Source organism: Pteronotus mesoamericanus, unplaced genomic scaffold, assembly GCF_021234165.1.
Source record: "Pteronotus mesoamericanus isolate MK-2021 breed Mesoamerican mustached bat unplaced genomic scaffold, CSHL_Meso_final contig_702, whole genome shotgun sequence".
Classification (NCBI taxonomy): Eukaryota; Metazoa; Chordata; class Mammalia; order Chiroptera; family Mormoopidae; genus Pteronotus; species Pteronotus mesoamericanus.
This window is the reverse complement of record NW_026555239.1, coordinates 2,815,352-2,836,150: the sequence shown is the minus strand read 5'-3', so window position 1 is coordinate 2,836,150 and position 20,799 is coordinate 2,815,352. Positions and strand designations below refer to the sequence as shown.

Sequence of the window (20,799 nt, the reverse complement as noted above, 5' to 3'; positions counted from 1 at the left end):
CGACATAAAACAAATGTGTAAACTTCTAGGGACTTACCCTAAAAATAAAAGAACCAGTGCTCAAACAACTACGCAAGTCCTTTGTAACTGGAAAATTGGGAAGCCGAATAAGAGACGGGATGAATGTTATATCCGCACAATGGAATACCATAGCGTCATTAAACATTATGTAAATATATAGCTATTGACAGACTTTTGCGATATGGTGTGGGTTTTTTTAAAAGATTTTATTTATTTTGAGAGAGAGGGAAGGGGAAGAAGAGGGAGGGAAACATTCATGTGTGAGAGAAACATCAACTGGTTGCCTCCCTCATGCTCCCAAATGCGGACCTGGCCCACAACCCAGGTATGTACCCTGATGGGGAATTGAACCCGTTGACTGTTCGCAGGCTGGCACTCAATCACTGAGCCACACCAGTCAGAGCTGCAATATATTGTTAAAAGGGAAAAAGCATATTACCTGCAAGTGTGGGAGACAGCTGTTGCTTTGTGGTCAAGACTTATCAGTACACAAGCTGTATGGAGGCAGACATATGGACTTACGCAATGTGACCTTGGGCAGTTTGACTGTTCTAAGCCTTGGTTGTCATCTCTAAAATGGAAATAGTGCCCTGCCATAGTTGTGAGGACTAAAGGGATCATCTGCACATTGATAATATTTGTTGAACACCTCTGGGGCAGGAAAACAGAAATAGTTCCTGCCCTCTGAGAGTTTCCAGTTTATTGAAGAGAACAGATGTTAAACAAATAAACATAAAAATAAATAACAGATAATAGCACAAGCGATCAAGGAAAAGTAACGGGTGTGATGAAACTGTTAACAAGGGACCTGACTTGGAATTGTGAGGGAAGGCCTCTGACATTTAAGATGAAACCTAAAATTATGAGAGAACTGCATGTGGTGTAGCTGAGGCAACAGACAACATAGACAAGGGCCCTGAGGCAGCAAAAGCTGTGCAAGCCCACACTTGGCATAAGGCCCAGTGTATTGTAAGTGCCCACACAAGGTAGCTTTTGTAATTGAAGAAAACAGGGATTTATTTGCTCACATGCAAGGCAAAAGGATGCGAGGTCTAACAGCTGAGTATCAGTCATGGTTAAGGGAATAGTGAGTTTAGGGTGAATTTTACTTTCTTGATAGTACAAAATACTTTTTATAATAAACTTGTATAACATAAGGTCTTAGTTTGAGGAAAAAAGACAAGAGTGTTCTCATCGTTTACATGTTGGAGAGCTGGTGTCCACTATACCAGTCTCACCCTAAAACAGAAAATCAAACCCTGCTACCCTGCTCTGGACCTGGCACTGAGCTGGACAGTGCGACCTCCAGCTCGCCTCTCAGTGGCTCTCACAGGGCTCCCCACACTACGGGGGTGGCCATCTGCTGGCCTACCCTATGACTCACTTTGGTCCACTGCCCTCCCATCCCACCCTCTCGGTAACCCCCCCGCAGAAGGCTGCAGGAGCACCAGGTCCCATAGGCAGACACAGCACTGTACATTTTGCATCTGTTCCCACAGCTCCCAGCTGGACCTGCCCACAGGCCCTGGTTCCTGGCAAGGTAGCCTGAAGGGTACGTAAATGAAGGCTCCATAGAAACTGGAAGGTGGTGGCACTGGACCCAGCCTTGGCAAAACATTGACATTCTCCATCTGGCCCTGGATCTCACCTACTGAACAGCTCTTTGAGCTGGCACCTTGCCTCGCTGGAACTGAGACTGACTCCCAAGGGTGGACCAGCCTCAAACAAGTCACTCATCATAACCAGGGTTCTTCATCTGGAAAGGAAGGGACTGGACTGAATAACCATATGTCCAGACACCCACCATGGACTGGGCACTTACTATAGGTCACAGAAGAGAAGTTTCCCTGTTTTCCCATTTACTACTTTTGATGCCTCCACTCGTAGGCCTCTGCTCATGGTGCTTGTCTCCTTCTCCCTCCTCCCCTAATCTTTCTGGATTCAGTTTTGATATCATTCCTTCCAGGATTAAGCAACAGTATGTACCCCATGATTTGACATAGAGCAGAGGCTTTAGGGTGGGACATATATTTGATTTTGGATAAGCTGAAACATAAGGACTGAGGGTTCTCAGGTGGCAACAGGGCAAGTGCTATCAGCTTTGTGGTGTTCGAGGATGCAGCTCTCAAGAAGAGCACAGGAAAGACTAAACCAAAAACAAAACAAAACAAAACCACCTCTTTATTTAAGGCGCAGGTGAGGAAGGGAGAAACAGGAAGAGACAGAGCAGACTCAGACCAAGGGCAGAGAACCAGGACAACACGGTGGACCAGAAGCCTGGGAGGATCCTCAAGAACTGTCAACAGCATCGCTCTGCAGGCAGTGATAGGGGACAGCAGAGGAAGATGTGGGACTGCCTTAAGGAGGAAGAAGGGTAGTGGGCCAGGGAAGTTCTGCCCCTCTGGGGACATCTAGCAATGTCTGGAGACATTTTTGGTTGCCATAACTGGGAGATTACTACAGACATTTAATGAGTAGATGCCAAGAATGCTGCTAAATATCCTGTAATACACACAGCCCTCCTCACAGTCACAACAAAGAATTATCTGGTCCCAAATGTGAACAGTGCCACTGTTGAGAAGTCCTGCCTTGGAGGATATTGGGAGCTCCCAGACTTTCCACAGGTGTCTCATATTGGGCCTGGAAGGCCAACACAGGAACAATGTCTGAGGCCACACTAAAAGCAACACCGAAGACATCACTGTTGCCACTATCAGGCGCTCCTGGAGCTGGTCTGGCCACTAGGAATCCTCCTGCCCGCTGGGGCCACTGCTTCCACAAGCACCACTCACACAGGCGGGTACATCTGGTTGGTGGCACTTCAGGCACAGAACTGAATCCCAGCCACCAGGAGGCTGGACAAACAACTACCCTCGGGCCTCTACAGCTCCTAGTAGGAGGGGAGGTAGACAGGCTTATCCTACAGTAAGACTCAAGGTGGAGTTCCGGGGACAAGTGACCGCAACAATCAACAGTGGAGCAAAGGGAAGGAGAGAAGGGGAAGCAGGTGGTTCTGTCTGTTTCTCTGAAGGTCTCAGATGGGAAAACTTGGAACCATTTTAAGATGGAGAGGAAGACATGAACGAAGGTGGAGAGAGGCTGAAGGTGTAGCAGGAAGAGGCCAGGAGGATAAAGGTACTAGATGGGGTAGAGGTGAAGATATGTTAAGACTGGGCCCCTCTCTCTGGCTGTGCTTACAGTGGGTGCTTAGCCAATCTATGGGACAAATTAACTATCAGAGAAGGACACCTGTCACTGAGAAGCCAGAGTCCAGCCTTGGAGAAGCCATTCAGGGCTGGGCAGGCAATTCAGACATTATCAATTCATTTTGTCAATGAAACCACAGAACAGACAAGAGGTGGGCTAGGCTCACTCAGCAAGTCTGATGGGCTGAGACAAGACTTAGGTCTCCCTTGGGCTCTGTCAGTAGCGGTAGTGGTGGGGGGGTTCAGGGATGGTTATGCCTCTCTCCTTTTAAGAGGCAGACCCTGGCTTGCCAAGGTCAAAGAGACAGAGCTAGAATTCCCATCAGAGTCCCTCCCTCCTCTGCCTGAGAAGAGCACGACTGAAGGGCAGAGCTGCTCACTCAGAGCCTCTGCAGCCTCCCTGCCCTGTGACCACAGGTCTCTGCTTATATACCTGCCGAACAAGAGAGCTCACTATCTGACCAATCCAGCTTGGGGCAGCTCTGCCACCACAAAGCATAGCCTTGTGCAGAGCTGCAGCCTGTCTCCCTACCCCCCTGTCCACAGGCTGAGGGTCTCCCAGCACTGCCAGAGAGAATAAGCTAACACTTTCCAGTGCCTGTTCTATGGCTGTCCCCAGATAGTGAAGGATAGAGATCATGTTGCTCCAAGGTCACCTTGGATAAACACGTTCTTAGGATACCTCCTGTCCCTTTCCAACACTGATCCTTCATCAAGGACAGTGCTCAAGGACAGTGCTCAAGGACAGTGCTAAGAAGGGATTAGGAGGCCAAGCCAAGCCCCTGCTTCACTGTCTCTCCCCTTGTCCCAGGACCTGGGGCTCCCCTGATGAGGCGGGGGACATCCTCTCAGGTGCTCTCTACATCTCTGAGGGCCTCTGGTTACCCAACTCAAGTCCCTTGCTACCTGCCTGGTAAAGGGCCTCATAGCTTACCTGGCGCCCAAACCAGCTGTGACTTGCGCAGAGGGTTCACTGGCTTTTATTTGTCTCTGCAGGGGGCTGGAACTCACGCCGTGTGGCTCAGCGACACAGGAGAGCCAGCAGCAGGTATGGCACCGCCACATGTGGCTCAGGGCCTGGCTCTGTTACCTCTCCATGAAGGGCAGCAGCCTCCTGGCCATCAGTCCTCATACACTGGGAGGGTACAGCCCTGGACCCCCCTTTCCTCCCCCAGCATCTCCACTGGGTTAGGTCTGCAGCAGAGCGTCCTCTGAAGGGCCCCTCAATGCCTCCTCCAGGGAGGCCCCTGGGAGGAAGTCTGGCCCTCTGTGGCCCAGTCCCTTCACCTGGCCCTCAAAGCCAGCTCCAGGGGGCCAAGCAAACATGGCCTCCCCTCTCACAGGGGCTGGCTCTCACCACCAAGCAGTCGGCACTGCTTCACCTTGGCTGTGCTGCCTCCTTCTCTTCCTCCTGGCCCCATGAACCCTGGACTGCAACAGGCCTATAGCTCAGACTGGGATCGCGAGATCCGTGGGCCTTTTCGGATCTCTTTCCGCTTCTCCTCTTTCTTCCGGCGTTTCTCCTCTTCTCTCAGGGCCTTCTGGAAGGGGTCGGTGCTAGAAAGGAACTGAGGGCAAGAGCAAAGTGGTCTGATTTAGTCTGCTGGCGGCAGTTTCCTCTGAGCTAGGCCACTACGGGCTACGGGGGCAAGAAGGTTGCTTAGCCGCAGGCCCTGTCCTCAGGGGGCCCACAGACTTGAAGATGGTTAAATGGGCTTGGGGACAACTGCTTCTGGGTCCTGAGAGACCGAGAGCAAACAGCGTGAGGGAAGGAGAACATTCCAGGCAGAGGAACAGGTGCCAAGGTGTGAACCTGCACTGGCATCAGAGAAACAATACACAGACTCCCTCTAGGGTGAGGGGGCTGATGACAGACCCCAAGCCCTGGCTGCCACGCCACTGAGGAGGAGGGGAGGGCAGCCAGCGAGAATAAGAGGTAGTGCGCATTCTCTCTAGGTGAGGGAGTGCACAGGAAGTGGGTGGGTCAGAGGTCAAAATGAGGGACCAGAAAGCGGGTGGGAGGGAGAGAAGGCTGGCGGGTAGATGGTGGTGCCTGGGAGGGAACGGGAACACAGGGTGAACAGCAGTGGGAGGAGGATGAGGGCTCCAGTCGGGGAACCCTTACAGTGCAACCCCAGGCCCTGCCCTCCTCTCCCCCTGCTCTCTCCAAACCTAGGCTTCTGTTATGTCTCTATGGTCAGTCACCCCTGAAATATGTACCCCATATTAGGCTACCACCTGGCACCTTCACTAGGATGTTCCAAATGTACCCCCAACGTGGCATGGCTCAATCTCCCCAAAACCCAGTCCCCTTACAGCATCCCTGTCCTCGTGAACAGTGCTTCCCCTACCACCCTCTACCTCCTGTCCCTCAGAGTTAATTCTGGTCCTCCTGGGGAAGATGAGGAGCTGGGAGACGCCTCAGACCACCCCCATACCTTCTGGCTCTGGCTGGGAAAAGGCCAGTCAAGAGACCCTGGCCCCTTCAGCCCCAGATGGCTCAACCCCCGTAGGGGAGCCCAAACCTAGTTGGCACAGGAGAGAGGGATTGCCCATCCCTTTCCTGGATCCCTTCCCCAGGAGGCGTGGCTAACACCTATTCTAAATTCCTGATGCTAAACTCAAGTGGGCCCCCCATGCTGCCTGGCAATGGAGGCGTGGCCACTCTCCTACCTCTGCATCTTCGCTTCTTTCTCCCTCATGGTTCGTTCCCATCAACATGCAGACATGCCAGTCTCTCCCGTCTAACTTAATTCCCGCCTTGAGCCCACACCACCCTCCAGCTCCTCTCCTACTTGTCTGCTCCCCTTGAAAACAAACTCTTCAAAAGGTCTGTCTGTACTTCCTGCACCCACTTCCTTTCCCCTTATCCTCATGAAATCTAATCTTTTGTCCTCACCCCTCCACCAAAACAGCTTTCATTAGGATCTCTGATGACCTCTATATTGCCAAATCCAGGGGCTGGTTCTCAGGCCTCATATTCCTAACCTTTCCACCAGGGTTTGACGGGCTCATCACTCCCCCTTCCTGTGACCTCCCTCACGCGGTCCCTGGGAAATGACTCTCTTGGGTTTACTACTCTCATACAGCCTGTTCCTTCCTGGGGCTCTTTGCCAGCTCCTCCTATTCTCTCCACCTCCAACTGTAACCACATCTTAGTCCTTGGTCCTTACACTGCTTCTCCATCTGCACTGACCTCCCCTCAGCCCCCCGAACCCCGGTGATGATGTCCTGGTCACTGATTTTGCTATTTTCTTTGTACACACGACTCTCACATTTGTAACTTGAGCTTCAACACCTCCCCTGAAATCTAGAGTCATATTGCCTCCCTGGCATCTTCATTCAGATGCTCACCAGGTCCAGAAAAAAAAGCCTTCCTCACCGATCCAGCCCCAACCTGCTCCTACCAGTCTGCCCATTTGAGAAAATGGCAGCCTCATTCCTCCACGTTTTCAGACCAAAAATCTTCGACTCATCCTTAATGTTTCTCTCTCATTGCACATCTACTTCCTTAGCAAGTCCTACTGGCTCTGTCTTCAACTAGAACCAAAACCTCACCATCCTTCACCTGCCCCACTGATGCCACCCACCCAGTTCAAGCCACCACCAACTCCCAAAGAGAAGCCTCCTCACCAGCGTCCCTGTTTCCATCCTGGTCCCCCAGACCATTCTCCATACAGCAGCCAGGCCAGGCCGATCCTTTAAAGCGGTAAGTAAGGGCCCATCACCCTGCTCTTCACGTCTCTCAGGATAAATGCCAAGGCTTCTGGAAGCCCTCCAAGGGCTTTGTGACCTGGCCAGCAACTGACTTCACCTCCTCTCACTCCACACCCTACATGTTGGCTTCCAACTCAGGCTCTTTGCACTTGCTGCTCCTTCAGCCAGGAATGATCACCCCCTACCCTCAACAACATGCTGACACTCACTTCCTCCTCGTCTTCTCATTGAGGCCCAAGTCCCATCATGCAAGACAGCAACTGTACCTCCACCTTACCCCGGAATTCCTTAACCCCATTCCCCCATGTTTTCCTCCATAGACACTGTTGCCACCTATCATGGTATGTATTTTTTATTGACTGTCTGTCTCTTCCAACTAGAATGTCCTTCCCAGCAAGAGCAGGGCTGGTCTGTTTCTCTAATGGCTGGGATTCAGTAGGTGCTCACTAAATGTTGAATGAAGGAATGGGTCATGTCCCAGCCTTTGTTTAAGCTAGTCCCTCTGGCTGGAAGGTCTTCCCTGAGTACACCTGGCAGCTCTTACTTATCCCAGAGCCTTCACCACATACGAGCAGAGGCTGGGTCAGGGCCCCCTAAGGGGTCCCACACTCATCACTTCCCTCTTCCACTGGCGCAGTGATCACGCTGGCCTGGGACTGTGTTTCTCTGCCTCCTTCCCCCATCAGACAATGAGCACCTGAAGTGCAGGGAGAGAGCCACCCCTCTGGAGAGGGACAGTGGCCAGCACCCAGCCTGACACGTGTCAGAGTTTGTGATAGCTACATACAGTGGGAGAGGACCCTGGAACACTCGCCAATGTAGAGAAAGTGCGTGACGGGAGCTGAGCAAGTCGGGGCTACACCAGTGAACTGGTCCGTGCTGGACGTCAAAAGTGCATAAGCCCTGGCCGGCTAGCTCAGTTGGTTAGAGCACCGCCCCAATATGCCAAGGCTGCAGGTTTGATCTCTGGTCAGGACACATGAAAGAAGCAAGCAATGAGTGCATAAGTGAGTGGAACAACAAAGTGATGTTTCTCTCTCTCTCTCTTCATCTCTCTCTAAAATCAGTATGTTAAAGAAATTCTTTTAAATGTGTAACATTTTGGGACTGTCTCTAGATGGTGAGAAATAAGGAAAGTATGTTGCTGCTATGGTTCTGTCCAAGCAGAGCACATTACGATGAAGGTAAACTGAATCTACCTGGAGCCCACCTTCTCTGAGGCCCACGCTCTCACCCTCTACCTGTGCGAGGCACCTATGCGTGACCTGCAGGGTGAGGAGAGCCAACATCGCAGCAATGAGGCATCCCTGTGGGCACTCCGCACTGGGAATGGCAGTCTGCTGTGGTCTTGAGCATCCCTGCATGTTCCTGCCAGGCACACCAAGAGCCTAGCCCTGACTGTTCCTTAACAGGGCCATTTACCAGGAACGTGACTGCAGTAAGTAGCTTTGGACAAACATGTCATCTTGCATTTACATGAAACAGTGACAAAGCTACTGGCTCAAGAGGACCCTCAATTCACAAATTACCCTAAATACTCAGTTCAGGTCCACTGAGATAGTTCAGCCAAATTACCAGCAAATGGTGCTGTGCAGAAGAGTCAACAGAGCCTACCTGACTGCTCTTCCCTGAAAGGCCTGCTTCTAAGGCTGACCCATGGCTGGTGTCTGGGAACCCAGATTCTGGGAGGGCTCGCACCATCCCGACTGACAAGGGCGGCTCACCATGCTGAGCTGTCTGTGGTTTATGCTGAACGCCTGCTTTCCTCCTGGGAGTCGGGAATTTTGGTATGTGCAAGGCAGAGGGTGCCTGTGTGACCAGTCCCAATAAAAACCTTGGGTGTTATTCTTTAATGACCTTCCCTAATAGGCAACTTTCACACATGTTGTCACAACTTGTTGCTGGGGGAATTAAGCGTGCCTTGTGACTCCACTGGGAGGGGACTTGGGAGCTTGTGCCTGGTTTCCCTCGACTTTGCCCTTGTGCCTTTTCCCTTTGCTGAATTTGCTCCGTGTATTTTCACTGTAATAAATCATGGCTGTGAGCATGACTGTACAGAGCTCTAGCAAATCATCAACCCAGGGGTGGTTTGGGGGACCCCTGACATGGCTGCCTATGGGCAGCAGCAGCCATCAGTCCTCATGACAGTGAAAAACTAGCTGCCACAAAGGCCAGTCAGACAATGATCTGAATTAAAGCGGTCATCTTTGCCTAGACAATGCTCCTCATGACCAGGCACGTTGTATTTTTACTAACTGTTGCCAGTGTCCCCGCCATTTGGTCTGCCGCCCACAAGGCTACAGGCTGGCAGATCGCAGATGGCAATCCCTTTTTGCGACCATTCACTGTAGAAAAAAATTGTGGTTGACAAGTGAACAGTCTGGGTCCCTCGCTTAGATGCCCACGGTAAGGTCCTTTCTCTGATGAGACTGACCAAAACCAAACTGCTGATCAAGTCCACCACGTGCATGCATCACTGCACTAGATGTGGCAACACACCTGCCACCATGGACTGGCACAAAACCAACTCTGTCTTTCTGCTTTGACCACCTGGAGTCCCAGGCTGGAACAGTACGGCCCAAGATCATTAGGATAATGACCAACTGGTTAAGTATATTCCTTGCCAAGTACCCCCATCGTGGATCAAGATGAAAATATGACATGCCTCTGAAAATTTTGTAAAAATGCTCTTGTCCCTTCTGGACAAAGATCTAAGTGAGAGTGGGGGATGACAGGGATGTGACACACCAGTGTTGTAGCAATAATCCCAGCATCTAGGCTGAGAATGCCTTAGGTCCCAGGAAATGTGAGGAACAATTAATCCTTTCTGTGCCTTAGATCCAGCACTACCACTTGGAAAAACAATCCTAGGGTCTGCCCAAGCCAAGGGGCAGCTGCAAATGATCTGACCAGCTGCTGGATGTATCATTCTCAAGCACAGGACAGAAAACCTGACACGGTCAGTCCTGAATTATTCCGGCGTGCCTGATGCCATCAAAGGCAGCTCCTGGAGTGACCCTGGGCAGACATACATGCCAGTACAACCTTGTTTCAGCCTGCCAGATCCAAACCCACCTCCTTCTCCTCATGCCTGCGTGGCCTGGGGTTCCGTCATGTAGGGCAACAGAGGCTGCAACTCCGCAGTGACACTTGGGATTCAGCCAAACTATGTAATGGTGACCCAAATCCAGTGTAACGTGTGGGAGACAGTGTGCCATGGAGTATCTCTCCACTGGGGTGGAAGGTTGCTCTAGGTCCACCTACTGCCCTTGTAATCACTGGCAATAACATCAAAGATCTGCAGGTCAGTCTAAACTCTTATGTGGGTGATAATGGATATAGATTGGCCTTGGACCACATCCGATGGTCTAAAATAAGACCTATTCATTCCCCCAAAACTGATCACAGCTGGCTGAGTCCAGGACCCTGGAGCACACGGCTGAGATCAATACTGCAGGCCGGCCTCGTCCTGTTGCTTAGTTCTGTTGATGGCAGCCTTAATTAAATGCAGTAGGAGACAAATTGAACAACTTTGGTCCTAGCCTCTATTCGTCAGCTTAAGATACTGAACAGCACATTCATGTGGAAATCTGAGTTAGGCCACAACATGCAGGGCTGAGGGACTGACTGTCGGGGAGGCAATCCACCATGGCCCTGCGCATCCCTGCATGTCCTTGCTGGGTACACCAAGAATGCAAAGCCCTGACTGCTCTGTACCTGGCCCATTTCTGAAGACTGTGTTTGCAGAGAGCCTTGAAGGATGAAGTGATGTCTCTACCACCCCCCATCTGTTTACTATAAAAGTGGTAAATTTCCCAAGCTTGGTATCCTTCGGCTATGATGCAAACCCACTGCCTGTGTGGCATCTACCTGGGTCCCTCTGGGTCACCCCCATGGGACTCAGGGAACAAGAGGAACCAACAGGAGCAGGCCCCTACTCTGGATGCTGCTTTTGCTGTAGTAAAATCTGATGTCTCTGACCTGTCGGAATCCGTGCAACAGTAGCAGGCTGGCTTATTAGCCTGCAGGCAGGGTGTAAGATCTGAGGCTCCTGAAGGACCCTGACGTCCCTCCCCTCCTTGCACCAGGGGTGAGCCTGTGATTTGATGAGTCCAGCCCTCCAGCCCTTCCCTCCTGCCCTTTTGCCCCCCCCCCACCTCTGATCCCCTCCTCTCCTCGATTATAAGTGTCCCCATCTAGCATCCTACCCCACAGCCTCCAGCCCTCAAAGCCCACCTCAGCCTCCTACGATGACAGCATGTACAGGGACGTAGGACAGAAGCCCACCTGGGTGATCAGAGACTCAATGGCAGAGAAAAGCGTGACTTGACCTCCCCTGGCTTCCCTCACATTTATGTGGTGTGGGTGTCTACTATGCAGAGGGAAGTTTATAGCCTCTGCCTGCCCCCCACACAGCTGGGGTCTACAGACAGGCAGCCTCAGGCTAAGATAAGGGCAGTGGCTTGCCCAAAGGCACCAGTAAGTGAGTGATGGTTCCTGGACCCAGATCCGGGCATGTCTGGCTCCAGGGCTAAAGCCCTCACACTCCACCCCAGGCACCCCAACCCCTGTAGGACCTGGCTTCCCGCGGCCCAGCAGCGGCAGACAAACAAGGCCACAAGCCCCCACAGCTCACCTCTGTGTGATCTACTTTAAATGGGTTCTGGAAGTCAGAGCCTTTCTCGCTGATCCCCAGCTCCTGGGCCATCTGCAGATGAGGAAAAACTAGTCATCCTCTGCCCTCTCCTGCCTTTTGCTCAGCTGTGAGCCACTCCCTCCACATTGGAACCCAGGGCCCAAGACTTGGGCAGATGTGGGCCAGGGGATGACTCCTAGGGACTGAGGTTGGCACAGAACCCCTTAAGATGGCACCTCAAGGTGCCCTGGGGCTGATTACAGAAAATGCAACCAAGGGCTGACATACAGGGCCAGCTATAGGCAGTTGCAAGGCTCACAGGACACAGGGGGACAGGGCTCCGAACCACCTCTTCTCCGGTCCTTACCAGGCTAAGAATGGGTGAGTGGGGCCCCTGGTCAAAGACGCCCGACTGGTTGCAGAAGCTGATGCCCCAGCGGATAAGGAGATTCCAGTTGGAGTTGTGGTCAAAGTAGTGGTGCACGATCCTTGGGAAGCGTAGCACCACATCACCGAAGAAGGCTGTGTTCTCCATCACTTGGGAGAAAGCTGGCAAGAAGATCTTGATGAGTGACCAGGGCAGATGCCGTTCTACGGCCCTCCTGGTCAGCCCCGGGCACTTCCCAGAGAATAGAGACAAGCCCGCTAAGCAGAGAAGGCACCAGTGCCTGCCGCCCACAGGCTGCTGTCCACATCTGCACTACGTGCTAATGGCTTTATGTCCACCAGGTCACTGAATCCTCAGACCACCATAAGAGGGAGATGCTGCGGCTGTTCCCATTTTACACGGGAGAAAACGAGTAGCAATCTGGGCTGCGAATCCAGGTCTGTCTGACTGCCAAGGCCCTGGTCTTTCCCGTATTGCATGGCTTAGAAGACTCACTGCTGTGAGGTGCTGTGGGGACCAGAGAGGTGGGTGTCATGCCCACACAGGGAGGCATATGCATCACATGAGGCTTTGCTGAGGCCTACTCTCCCCAGCTTGGTACCCAAATGTCCAGAGCCTGGTGTTAGCACAACTACAGTGTCAGCGAGGCTTCAGATCAGGTGGGATAGCAGGGAACACACCAGGGTTTGTTTTTTAAAAATATTCTTCCAGTTTTATTTTCTTTTAAAGGCTTAAGTATTGATTTTGAAATAATTTCAGACTTACATAATACACCACAAAATTCCTTCACTTGGCTTCTTCTATTGTTATCGTCTTACATAACTACTGTACAACTATCTACACCAGGAAACTAACATTGATACAATACATCCATAGATCTCATTTGAATGTCATCACTTTCTCCACTAGTATCTTTCCTCTGCTCAACAGGTCAGTTCAGATTGAGTTCAGTGTCCATGATGATAGCAGGTCCTCCAAGCCAGGCTAACATGAAGAATAGGTATAGACCCAGCCCTGGCAGCGGCTCCTGTTTGAGATCAGGCCCAGGCAGCCCTCCAGCACGGGCCAGGCCACGCACAGAGAGAAGCAGACTCCTCCAGAGATATGCCAAGTGGAGTCTCAGATAAATGGGGCCAGACCCCTAGTCTTCAGAACAATCTTAAACTCAGGAGTTAGCTTGGTTAAATAGCCAAGATATATATAACTTCCTCAGTTATAGTGGAGACGAGATGATATCTGCAGAAGCGCCCACCATTCAATATGTAAAGGCTACTTCCATCCTCTCTCAGTGTAATCTAAGACATTTTATTGTTAAAATGTTACCAGTTAATGGGAAAATTACCACTGGAAAGAAATTCTTGGAAGAGAGGATGAAGGGACACAGAATATTCTTTTACCTTACTTATCTATGTTTGTCCCACCTAGTCTCAAAAAAAAGACTTAAAGGGGTTGGGGCTTTTAGAACAGTAGTAAAGAGTGTGGGCAACTGCCCCCACTGTCCTGTCCAGTGACTTCAATAGGTCTGTTTTTTTCTCACTTACCTTCTTTGAAGATAAATGGGAACCCTTGCTTTCTCTACCAGAGGGGTTAGGGGAGTGGAGAAGACAAGGCTCCCCAGAGGGAGAGTAGGCTGCGCTTCCTCCCTGGCTCCCCTGCTCCGAGCACAGGACAGCACAAAGGAACACATGTGTGTCAGACACACAGAAACTGGCTCTGAATCCCAGAAATTCTTGGAGAACCACATACTAAGTGCCTATCCATCAAAGGGGAACACCAGAGAGAAAAGAAGAGTGACAAAAACAGGAGGGAAGAAACAACTAGAGACAGTCAAGGTGGTGGGGAGGAGGAGAGGGAGAGATTGAGAAGACCGTACCATCCTTCAGCTTCTCATCCTGTGGGAAGGGCCCATCTGGCAGCACATCCGCAGCAATGAGCACTGTCCGGGAGTCCTCCAGCACCTGAGGGAACCCCACCTGGCTGAGTGGCTCTGCAGAGACCTGCAGAGACCAGCCATGGCCCAGTCTATTTAAACCCTCCTTCAAATCTTTTATGCTTGTAGCTCCCCCAAAAGAACACCATCCCCTTAAGGAATTCCTATTCATCCTTCAGTGCCCAGATCAAAGACTAAGTCTGCCGTGAGCTGCCCCGTGCCTGCATGCACCTTAAAGAGCCCCTTGAGCATGACATCAAGGATCTTGTACTGCTGGTGGACATCATTCAGCTGTACCAGGTTTTTCAATGCCAACAGCTGCTCACGCCGCTTCACCTCAAACAGCTTCTTGTCTGAGCAGCATTAGGTTAAGGAGTGGGCACCAACATTCCTGCCTGGATAATCCAGTGGTTGTAACCCAGGGGGCCCATTCCTGACAAGCAAATACTTGCAAAGGCTACAGATGCCCATGCCTGAGGCTCAGCCCCCCACGGAAGTAACACGCTGCTAAGACTTCACATCCTGCAATGTTATCATTTGTCCAGTTCACAGAAGATTCCACACCGAAGGGCCCAACCAAACACAACCCTTCAGGACCTGGCCCCTGCCCACTCCTCCCCATAATCTTTCCACCATCTCCTACAACCACTCACTATTCCCAGAACCTCTGCTTCTCTGCTCACACTGTACACTCTGCCTGGGATGCCCCCAACCCTTCTCTATGAGTTTTTATTCTTTCAAGATCCAGTTCAAAAGCCAGAGCAGTGTTTCTCCCATATTCCATATCAAAGCACTGATCACAAAGTACAATGTGAGGCCTGTGAAGTCCTGAAAGCCAGGTACTGGTCCTGAGTCATCTCTGTGTCCCCAAGGCCTGGTCCAGAGTTGGGGGCCCAGTATGCCAGTACCTAAGTCCCTGCCCAGGGTCTCATCCACAAGGTGTTAGACACATGTGTATAATTCTCAGAGCCCTCATGGCTCTGAGAGATGTGCCTTGCCTTCTCCATTTAACACAATAGGGAAACTGAGCCTCAGAAGACAGTGGACTTGATCAAGGTGTGATAAGAGTACCTTACCTTTTCTTCCCTGTTCCCATCAGCTGGGCCTGATCCATCCCTAGAATGTGCCAAGAGGTTGTAAGTATGGAGACCTCCTTATAGACCCCTCAGGCACAGCTCATGAACCCCACCTCCAATGCCAAAGGATACAAATCTCCAGGCCTGGGTCCAGGGAGGTTCTCAGGGAGCCTGTGACTCCTGTCCCAGACAGCAGCAGGACAAACAGGAAGAACAGGAACTGAAAGAGGTCCATATCCACGACCCTGGAGCTAGGTGAGTAACCCAGAGAAATGAAGTGAGACAGAGTTTGGTGTTCTTAAAACAGAGGAGGTGGATGGCAACTTCCCCTGACATGGCATAGCCTCCAAGTACCAAGGACCCCACTTTGGGAGGCCCTGGAGCCCCAGTCCCTAGCCCAGGGCCTGTGACCAGCAGACACAGAATAAAAACCATGGGACAGTAGGCAGGAGGAAGCAAGATAAATGTCAGGGATTCAGGGATGCTTGCTGAGAGCACAGGGGTCAGTGCCTGGAGCGCTGAGCTGGAGCCCTGGCTCTTCCTGACTGTGGGCATTGGACAAATGGCTCAGCCTCTCTGAGCTTCAGCTTCCCCATTGTAAAATAGGGATAAGGGGATACGGGGCTGGTCAATATCATTCCTTCCCAACCCCCTGCCTCCCAATCCCGGCCTCCCAGGAAAGTATCTGGCCAAGGAGGTGCAGGCAGTCAGAGTGGGTGTGAAACTTCTGGTGTTTTCTTCCTCCCCTGACTTCCTTCAGAAAGGAAGGGACACACAGCAGGAAGGGAAGCAGTGCAGTCTTGGGATAAAAGTGATGCCATTCACTCACTTTGGAACCACAGACACCACAAACAACACCTGTTTCTATTCAGGCAACATTTCCCAATTATTTACTGAGTATCTACCATGTTCTAGTCACTTTTAGAGCTGGGAATACACCAGTGAATAAGATAAAACTCCCTGTATTCATTGTAGTTATTTCCCTAGTAGGAGTAAGAGGTAACCAATAAACTTGTAAAACAAGCACAGAAGAACGAGAGGGAGTTGGTGGGGTGTAATATTAAATACAGTGCTCAGAGAAGGCCTCAGACTCAGATGACAGGAACCCAATTTTTCCAATGTGGAAACCAAGGCACAGAAAAGTGAGGTAACGGCCACGTCACTCATCTGTTCCCAGACTAAACCAAGAGAGTCTAAATGAGCATAGACTATCCCAGAGCAGGTCACCGTTCTACCAAGACACCTGCCCCAAGGGACAGATGCACAGTTACTGACAGTGAGGTCCTGCAGAGCTCACCCAGAGAACCACTGCCACCACACACAGGTGATAGAACTGAAACCAAGAGAATGTAAAGTAGTCCAAGTTCACACAGAACCCCCTACCTTCCAATATCACACTCCAGACTCAAGGGAACTGGACACAGGCTAGATCAGAACTTGGGGGCAGCGGATTCAGACAGCAGGTAATAACTGAAGCAGAGGAAGAATAGGAAAGAAAAGCCGAAAAACCAGGCTACGTGGGGAAGAGTCTGCCTTCTCTACTGCTACTTCCACTTTCCGGCCTCCCAATCCTGCTTCCCGTCTGTGTGTCCCTAGAGCTCTTTCCAGTGCCGCGAGTTACCCTTAATCCATTCTGCAAGAGTAGCGTGGTAGTGGCGGGCCAGGCCTGAGCCAGCTACCTGGGCTCGCGGACCCCGGTTGCTGTCCCCAGCCTTAGGGACACTGGGAGGAGAGGAGTCTTTCCAAAGGGAAGAGGAGAATCTTAACTTCCACAGCCTGCAGCTGGTTCGAAGGCCCTCGCTTTTCGCCCTCCACCCACCGGGAGCCTACCTGCCGTGGACCCGACCCCCCACCTACCAGGCCAGGGGTGCAGGAAGGGAAGCCACAGGTCCTCAGCGTGCGACTCGCAGGTTCGCCGGAGACCTGCAAAAGAGTGGAACCCACAGAATCCGCGAGCAGCAGCGCTTTTGACCTCCGAGCGCCGTCCCGCCCACCGAGCCACTCCTGGCCAATGAGCGCGGGCCGCGACGCCCCGCGATGGTGACCTCACTTCCGGCTCCGCCTCCCCGGGCTTTGGGGCTGGTACCTTGCGAGGTTCCCTAAAACGGTGTTCTGTCCACACTGCGCCTGGGCTCAGACGCGTTGGGCTTCGGTGAGCCAGCAAACTGGAACCCTGGTCCAGCCGGGCGCCCTCCCCGAAACTGTTTCATCAGCTGACAGGCTTTCAGCAAAATCAGTTTAGTGGGTTGTGACTAGCTTTATTAATATTACTTTTTTTAAGTAACCAGCATTGCAGAGTTGGCACAACCCTCCTTCGCCCCTCTGGCCGACCAAGTTCTAAATCCAGTGTATAAGGGCTTCCCCGTCGGTTCACTAGGATGGAGCTCAGGCCACTTTGGGACTTTCGGCAGGGTCAGTTCCAGGCCCTGGGGCCCTCGCAGGCAGTCATTCAGAAAGGAGCTACATGCCCCGTGGGCGGAACGCCAGCGGACAGTCACAGTCGTGGAGCACAGACATTGAAAGTACGGCCCGCACGTGGGTATACAAGCTCCAACGAGGGCCATTAAAGAAAGGAACACAGGGGACCGACCTACTTTAGCCAGGGAAAGGGCTGGGCTGGTACAGTTCCCCTCAGCTAGGCAGGCTCAGTGATCTGCTCAGCTTCCTTGCCTGGAAATTTTACGTCTCTCCACTTTCACAGGAGGTGAGGCAGCAAGTAAAGTGCCTCTGAGAGCACTTGGATAACAGCAGCCCAGACACGTGGCCTCCCCGTGGCCTTTCCAGCCCTGAGGATGGATGGCCTGAGTAGTGTTTTCTGGGGCAACAGAGGCAACCAGCTAGCATTGGTGCTCCTTCTGTGTTAGGAGGAGAAATCCCGCCCCCCTTTCCCTGAGGAGGCCATCCATCCTGGCTGAAGAAACAGCTGGAAGGGGCAAAGATAAGTTGAGAGTGAAATGTTTTTGGAGAGCTCACACAGGCATGTGAGTGTATCATTTTATTTCCTGATGAGTAAATGGCTCCAGATGAATGGCTGCAGTTGTCATCCATTTCTCCAAACCAGTGTGCCCTTCTTCTCCAGGGCTCAGTCCTCTCTACTTCTGGGCCTTCAGTTGTTGAGGGGTCAGCCTCTGATGTGGGACAGGGATACAGCCACCCCTCCCAGGCAGCTGGCAGCAAAACATGAGAGGAGAACAACAGAGGCAGGGCTGACCATGGGAGAACCACACTTCCAGGGCCCCAAAAAGATAAAAACAGATGAACAGAGGTGGCCTCCTAAGAGTAGTGGGCTGGATTCTAAAATTGGAACCTGAACAATCGGGCTAGGTAGTTGTACACAACAGAGGATATTCCCTGGAAAATGGAAAGGAGAGCCAGGAAGGCAGCCAGTAGGATGGGAAGGAAGCACCTCCATACACTACGTACACACACACCTCCTGACCAAAGTGTCTCTGGAGCACCACAACCCTCAGAGGGTCTCTGACCGCTGCCCACAACCCCAGTCTTTCTTGGGGGCATGCCAGTCATGCGCACCCCCATCTTGGGCTGACAGAAGCACCTGTGCCAACTGGGCTGGGCGACATTCTCCAGAGCTCCTAGGGAAGAACTAGCTCCTTCCTTAGTTTGGTGATGTGCCTTTGGAAACAGGTAAATCTATGATCAAATCCTGATGCTACCACTGTGTGATCCTGGGCATGTCATTTAACTTCATTGGTCTACGCTACAACATTAATACTCCTAGCTGCTAGGAGGATTAGATAGAGTACATGTAATGTGTCTGGCCCTTGGTAGGATCTTTATTAATAAAAAGAACAAGGCATTGTCATTGCTATCACTACTAATTATTTACACCAATCCCTGCTTGCTCTAGAGGACAGGGCTGTAAACAGTGCAGCTCTCTGTCCTGGAGTCTGATGCCACACTATCCCATAGTCTTTGCCCTTGCCCAGGCCAAAGCTCCCAGATGCAAAAAAAAGATACAGCATGTCCTGCAGGGGTGGCTGGGCGGAGGAGGCCTTGGTAGAAAGGCCCTCTAAGCAGGCCTGCACTGCCTGGGCCATGCTCTGATCAACCAGGAGGCCCATGCTCTGGACCTGAGGAAAGAAACAGGCAGGGAAGACAGGCCTTTTCAGAGCCTTCTCCCCACAGGCCTCTCTACCCTCTACCCACTGTGCTCTGGACCCACCACTGGCTGTTGTGACCCGAGCTCCCGCCCTCCACAGAGATGATGGCACGGAGGGCCTAGCCTCACAGTGACAACACACACATCCCCTTCTACACACCTGTAGGAGGAAACGACGCAGAGCCTGGAGTGTGGTGTTTGAGAGGGCAGAGAAGTCAGCCAAAGCTGCGCCTTGCAGAACAAGTCCCACCTCTTCATGAGAAAGAACACTGCTGCTCTGGAACCGCACAAACTGGCCCGAGAAGCCCCAAACATGCAGTGATTCAGCATTTCCATTCACAGACATTTCCTGTGCCCCTGCTGTGCTCAGCACTGGGCTAAGGACACAGATCTGTAGCCCATAGCACCCTGCCTTCAAGGAGCTCAGAGTTAGTGAGCAGGGGTGGGTTGTGTCAGGGGAGCGTGGGGTAAATGAGGCAGACTATGAGACCCTGAGAGAGGTGACCTCAGTACCCCACCCCCAGCCTTGCACCTCACACTTGTGGCCAAAATGGACTATGTGTGTTGTTACCCAAACACACCACCATGTGCTCACAGCCTTCTGCTCTGGCTTCACTACCAGGATTACATTTCCTCCTCTTTCTCTGTTAAGCCTTTAAACCTCAGCCAAAATGTTACCTTCACTAGTGATGTTCTCTCATTTTACTAAAGACAGGCACCGAGTGCTGACTACATCTTTATTCACCTCTCCCTCCCAGCACTGGCAGAGTACTTACCCTCTTCTTCAGAGTCACTTATTCTCTTCCCACAACTAGCACTGATTTATTCACTGATCCACTTCACTATCATTTACAGGCTCAATGTTTTGTTGTGTATTCAATGGGCACTTACTGCAAACCAAGCACTTAGTGTCTCTTCTACTCTACCACTAATAGCATCACGCTTCAACTATAGTTTCCTTGCCTGTCCCCTTCTCTAGACCGAGAGATCCTCCAAGGCAGAGCATTTGGCTCCTCAGTATCTCTGGTACCTAATATAGGACTGGCAGGTGGCGGGCTGGGTCTTGTCAACAATGTTTTATGAGTGAGTGAATAAGAATGTCTGGCTCTTCTGGGGTGAGGAGATTTGGGCATTGAGAGGAATTCTCTGAGCAGGCCTCTGGCAGGGTGAAGGTCTGCCCAGCCCCCTCTACCTTCTCTGAGGATTAGGGTTACCTAAAACGAAGATGTCCCTGGCCACCTCAGCACCATCCAGCTCATGATATTATTCAGACTACAAGACCATCCTTTCTGCACTTACCAGAGTCATGAGCCTCAAGATTTCAGGTCTGAGGAAAGAATTCTCTCCAGCATCCAGGAGGGTAAACAGCAAAAACCGATTCCAGGGCTGGGTGGCCACATGCAGTGCTACAGGAAACACCAGTCACCATGAGGTGTTAATGCTGTTTTTCCAAAAGTCTTGGAACATTACGCAGGAGGACTTTCTCATATTGGCTCAAAAAGGGCTACTCAGCTAGAGGCAGGGTATTGGACAAGCTGACCCCAGAAAGTCCCTTTCTTCCCTGGGCTTCTACCAACCTCTACTGCCGGGCCCCGGGAGTCCATGCATCCCACTATTGAGGGAGGCAGGCAACAGGAAGAGTTTTGCCACTTAAGAGCTTTGTGACAATGGTGGGTAAGTTGCTTGACCTCTCTGAACCTCAGTG

At 51.7% G+C, this 20,799-nt stretch overlaps 2 protein-coding genes across 2 annotated transcripts in view; both read right to left on the bottom strand.

The window, feature by feature from the left end:
- Positions 1-266: 266 nt before the first annotated feature.
- Positions 267-16,944, bottom strand: CCDC134 (coiled-coil domain containing 134). Its single transcript, XM_054582456.1, has 7 exons — positions 16,832-16,944; positions 15,107-15,225; positions 14,130-14,251; positions 13,842-13,926; positions 11,948-12,129; positions 11,581-11,652; positions 267-4,795 (listed from the first exon to the last, which is right to left on the bottom strand). The coding sequence occupies exons 2-7, from the start codon at positions 15,207-15,209 to the stop codon at positions 4,670-4,672; spliced, it is 690 nt and encodes a 229-aa protein (XP_054438431.1). The 5' UTR covers positions 15,210-15,225; positions 16,832-16,944; the 3' UTR covers positions 267-4,669.
- Positions 16,945-18,095: 1,151 nt separating this feature from the next.
- The window catches only part of MEI1 (meiotic double-stranded break formation protein 1), a 64,809-nt gene continuing 62,105 nt past the window's right edge, over positions 18,096-20,799 (bottom strand). Inside the window, exons 28-31 of the mRNA XM_054582549.1 lie at positions 20,394-20,500; positions 19,255-19,386; positions 18,953-19,065; positions 18,096-18,141 (exon numbers count right to left, since the gene is read on the bottom strand). Coding sequence (XP_054438524.1) covers positions 18,096-18,141; positions 18,953-19,065; positions 19,255-19,386; positions 20,394-20,500 — 398 coding nt within the window. The remainder of the gene's footprint in view (positions 18,142-18,952; positions 19,066-19,254; positions 19,387-20,393; positions 20,501-20,799) is intronic.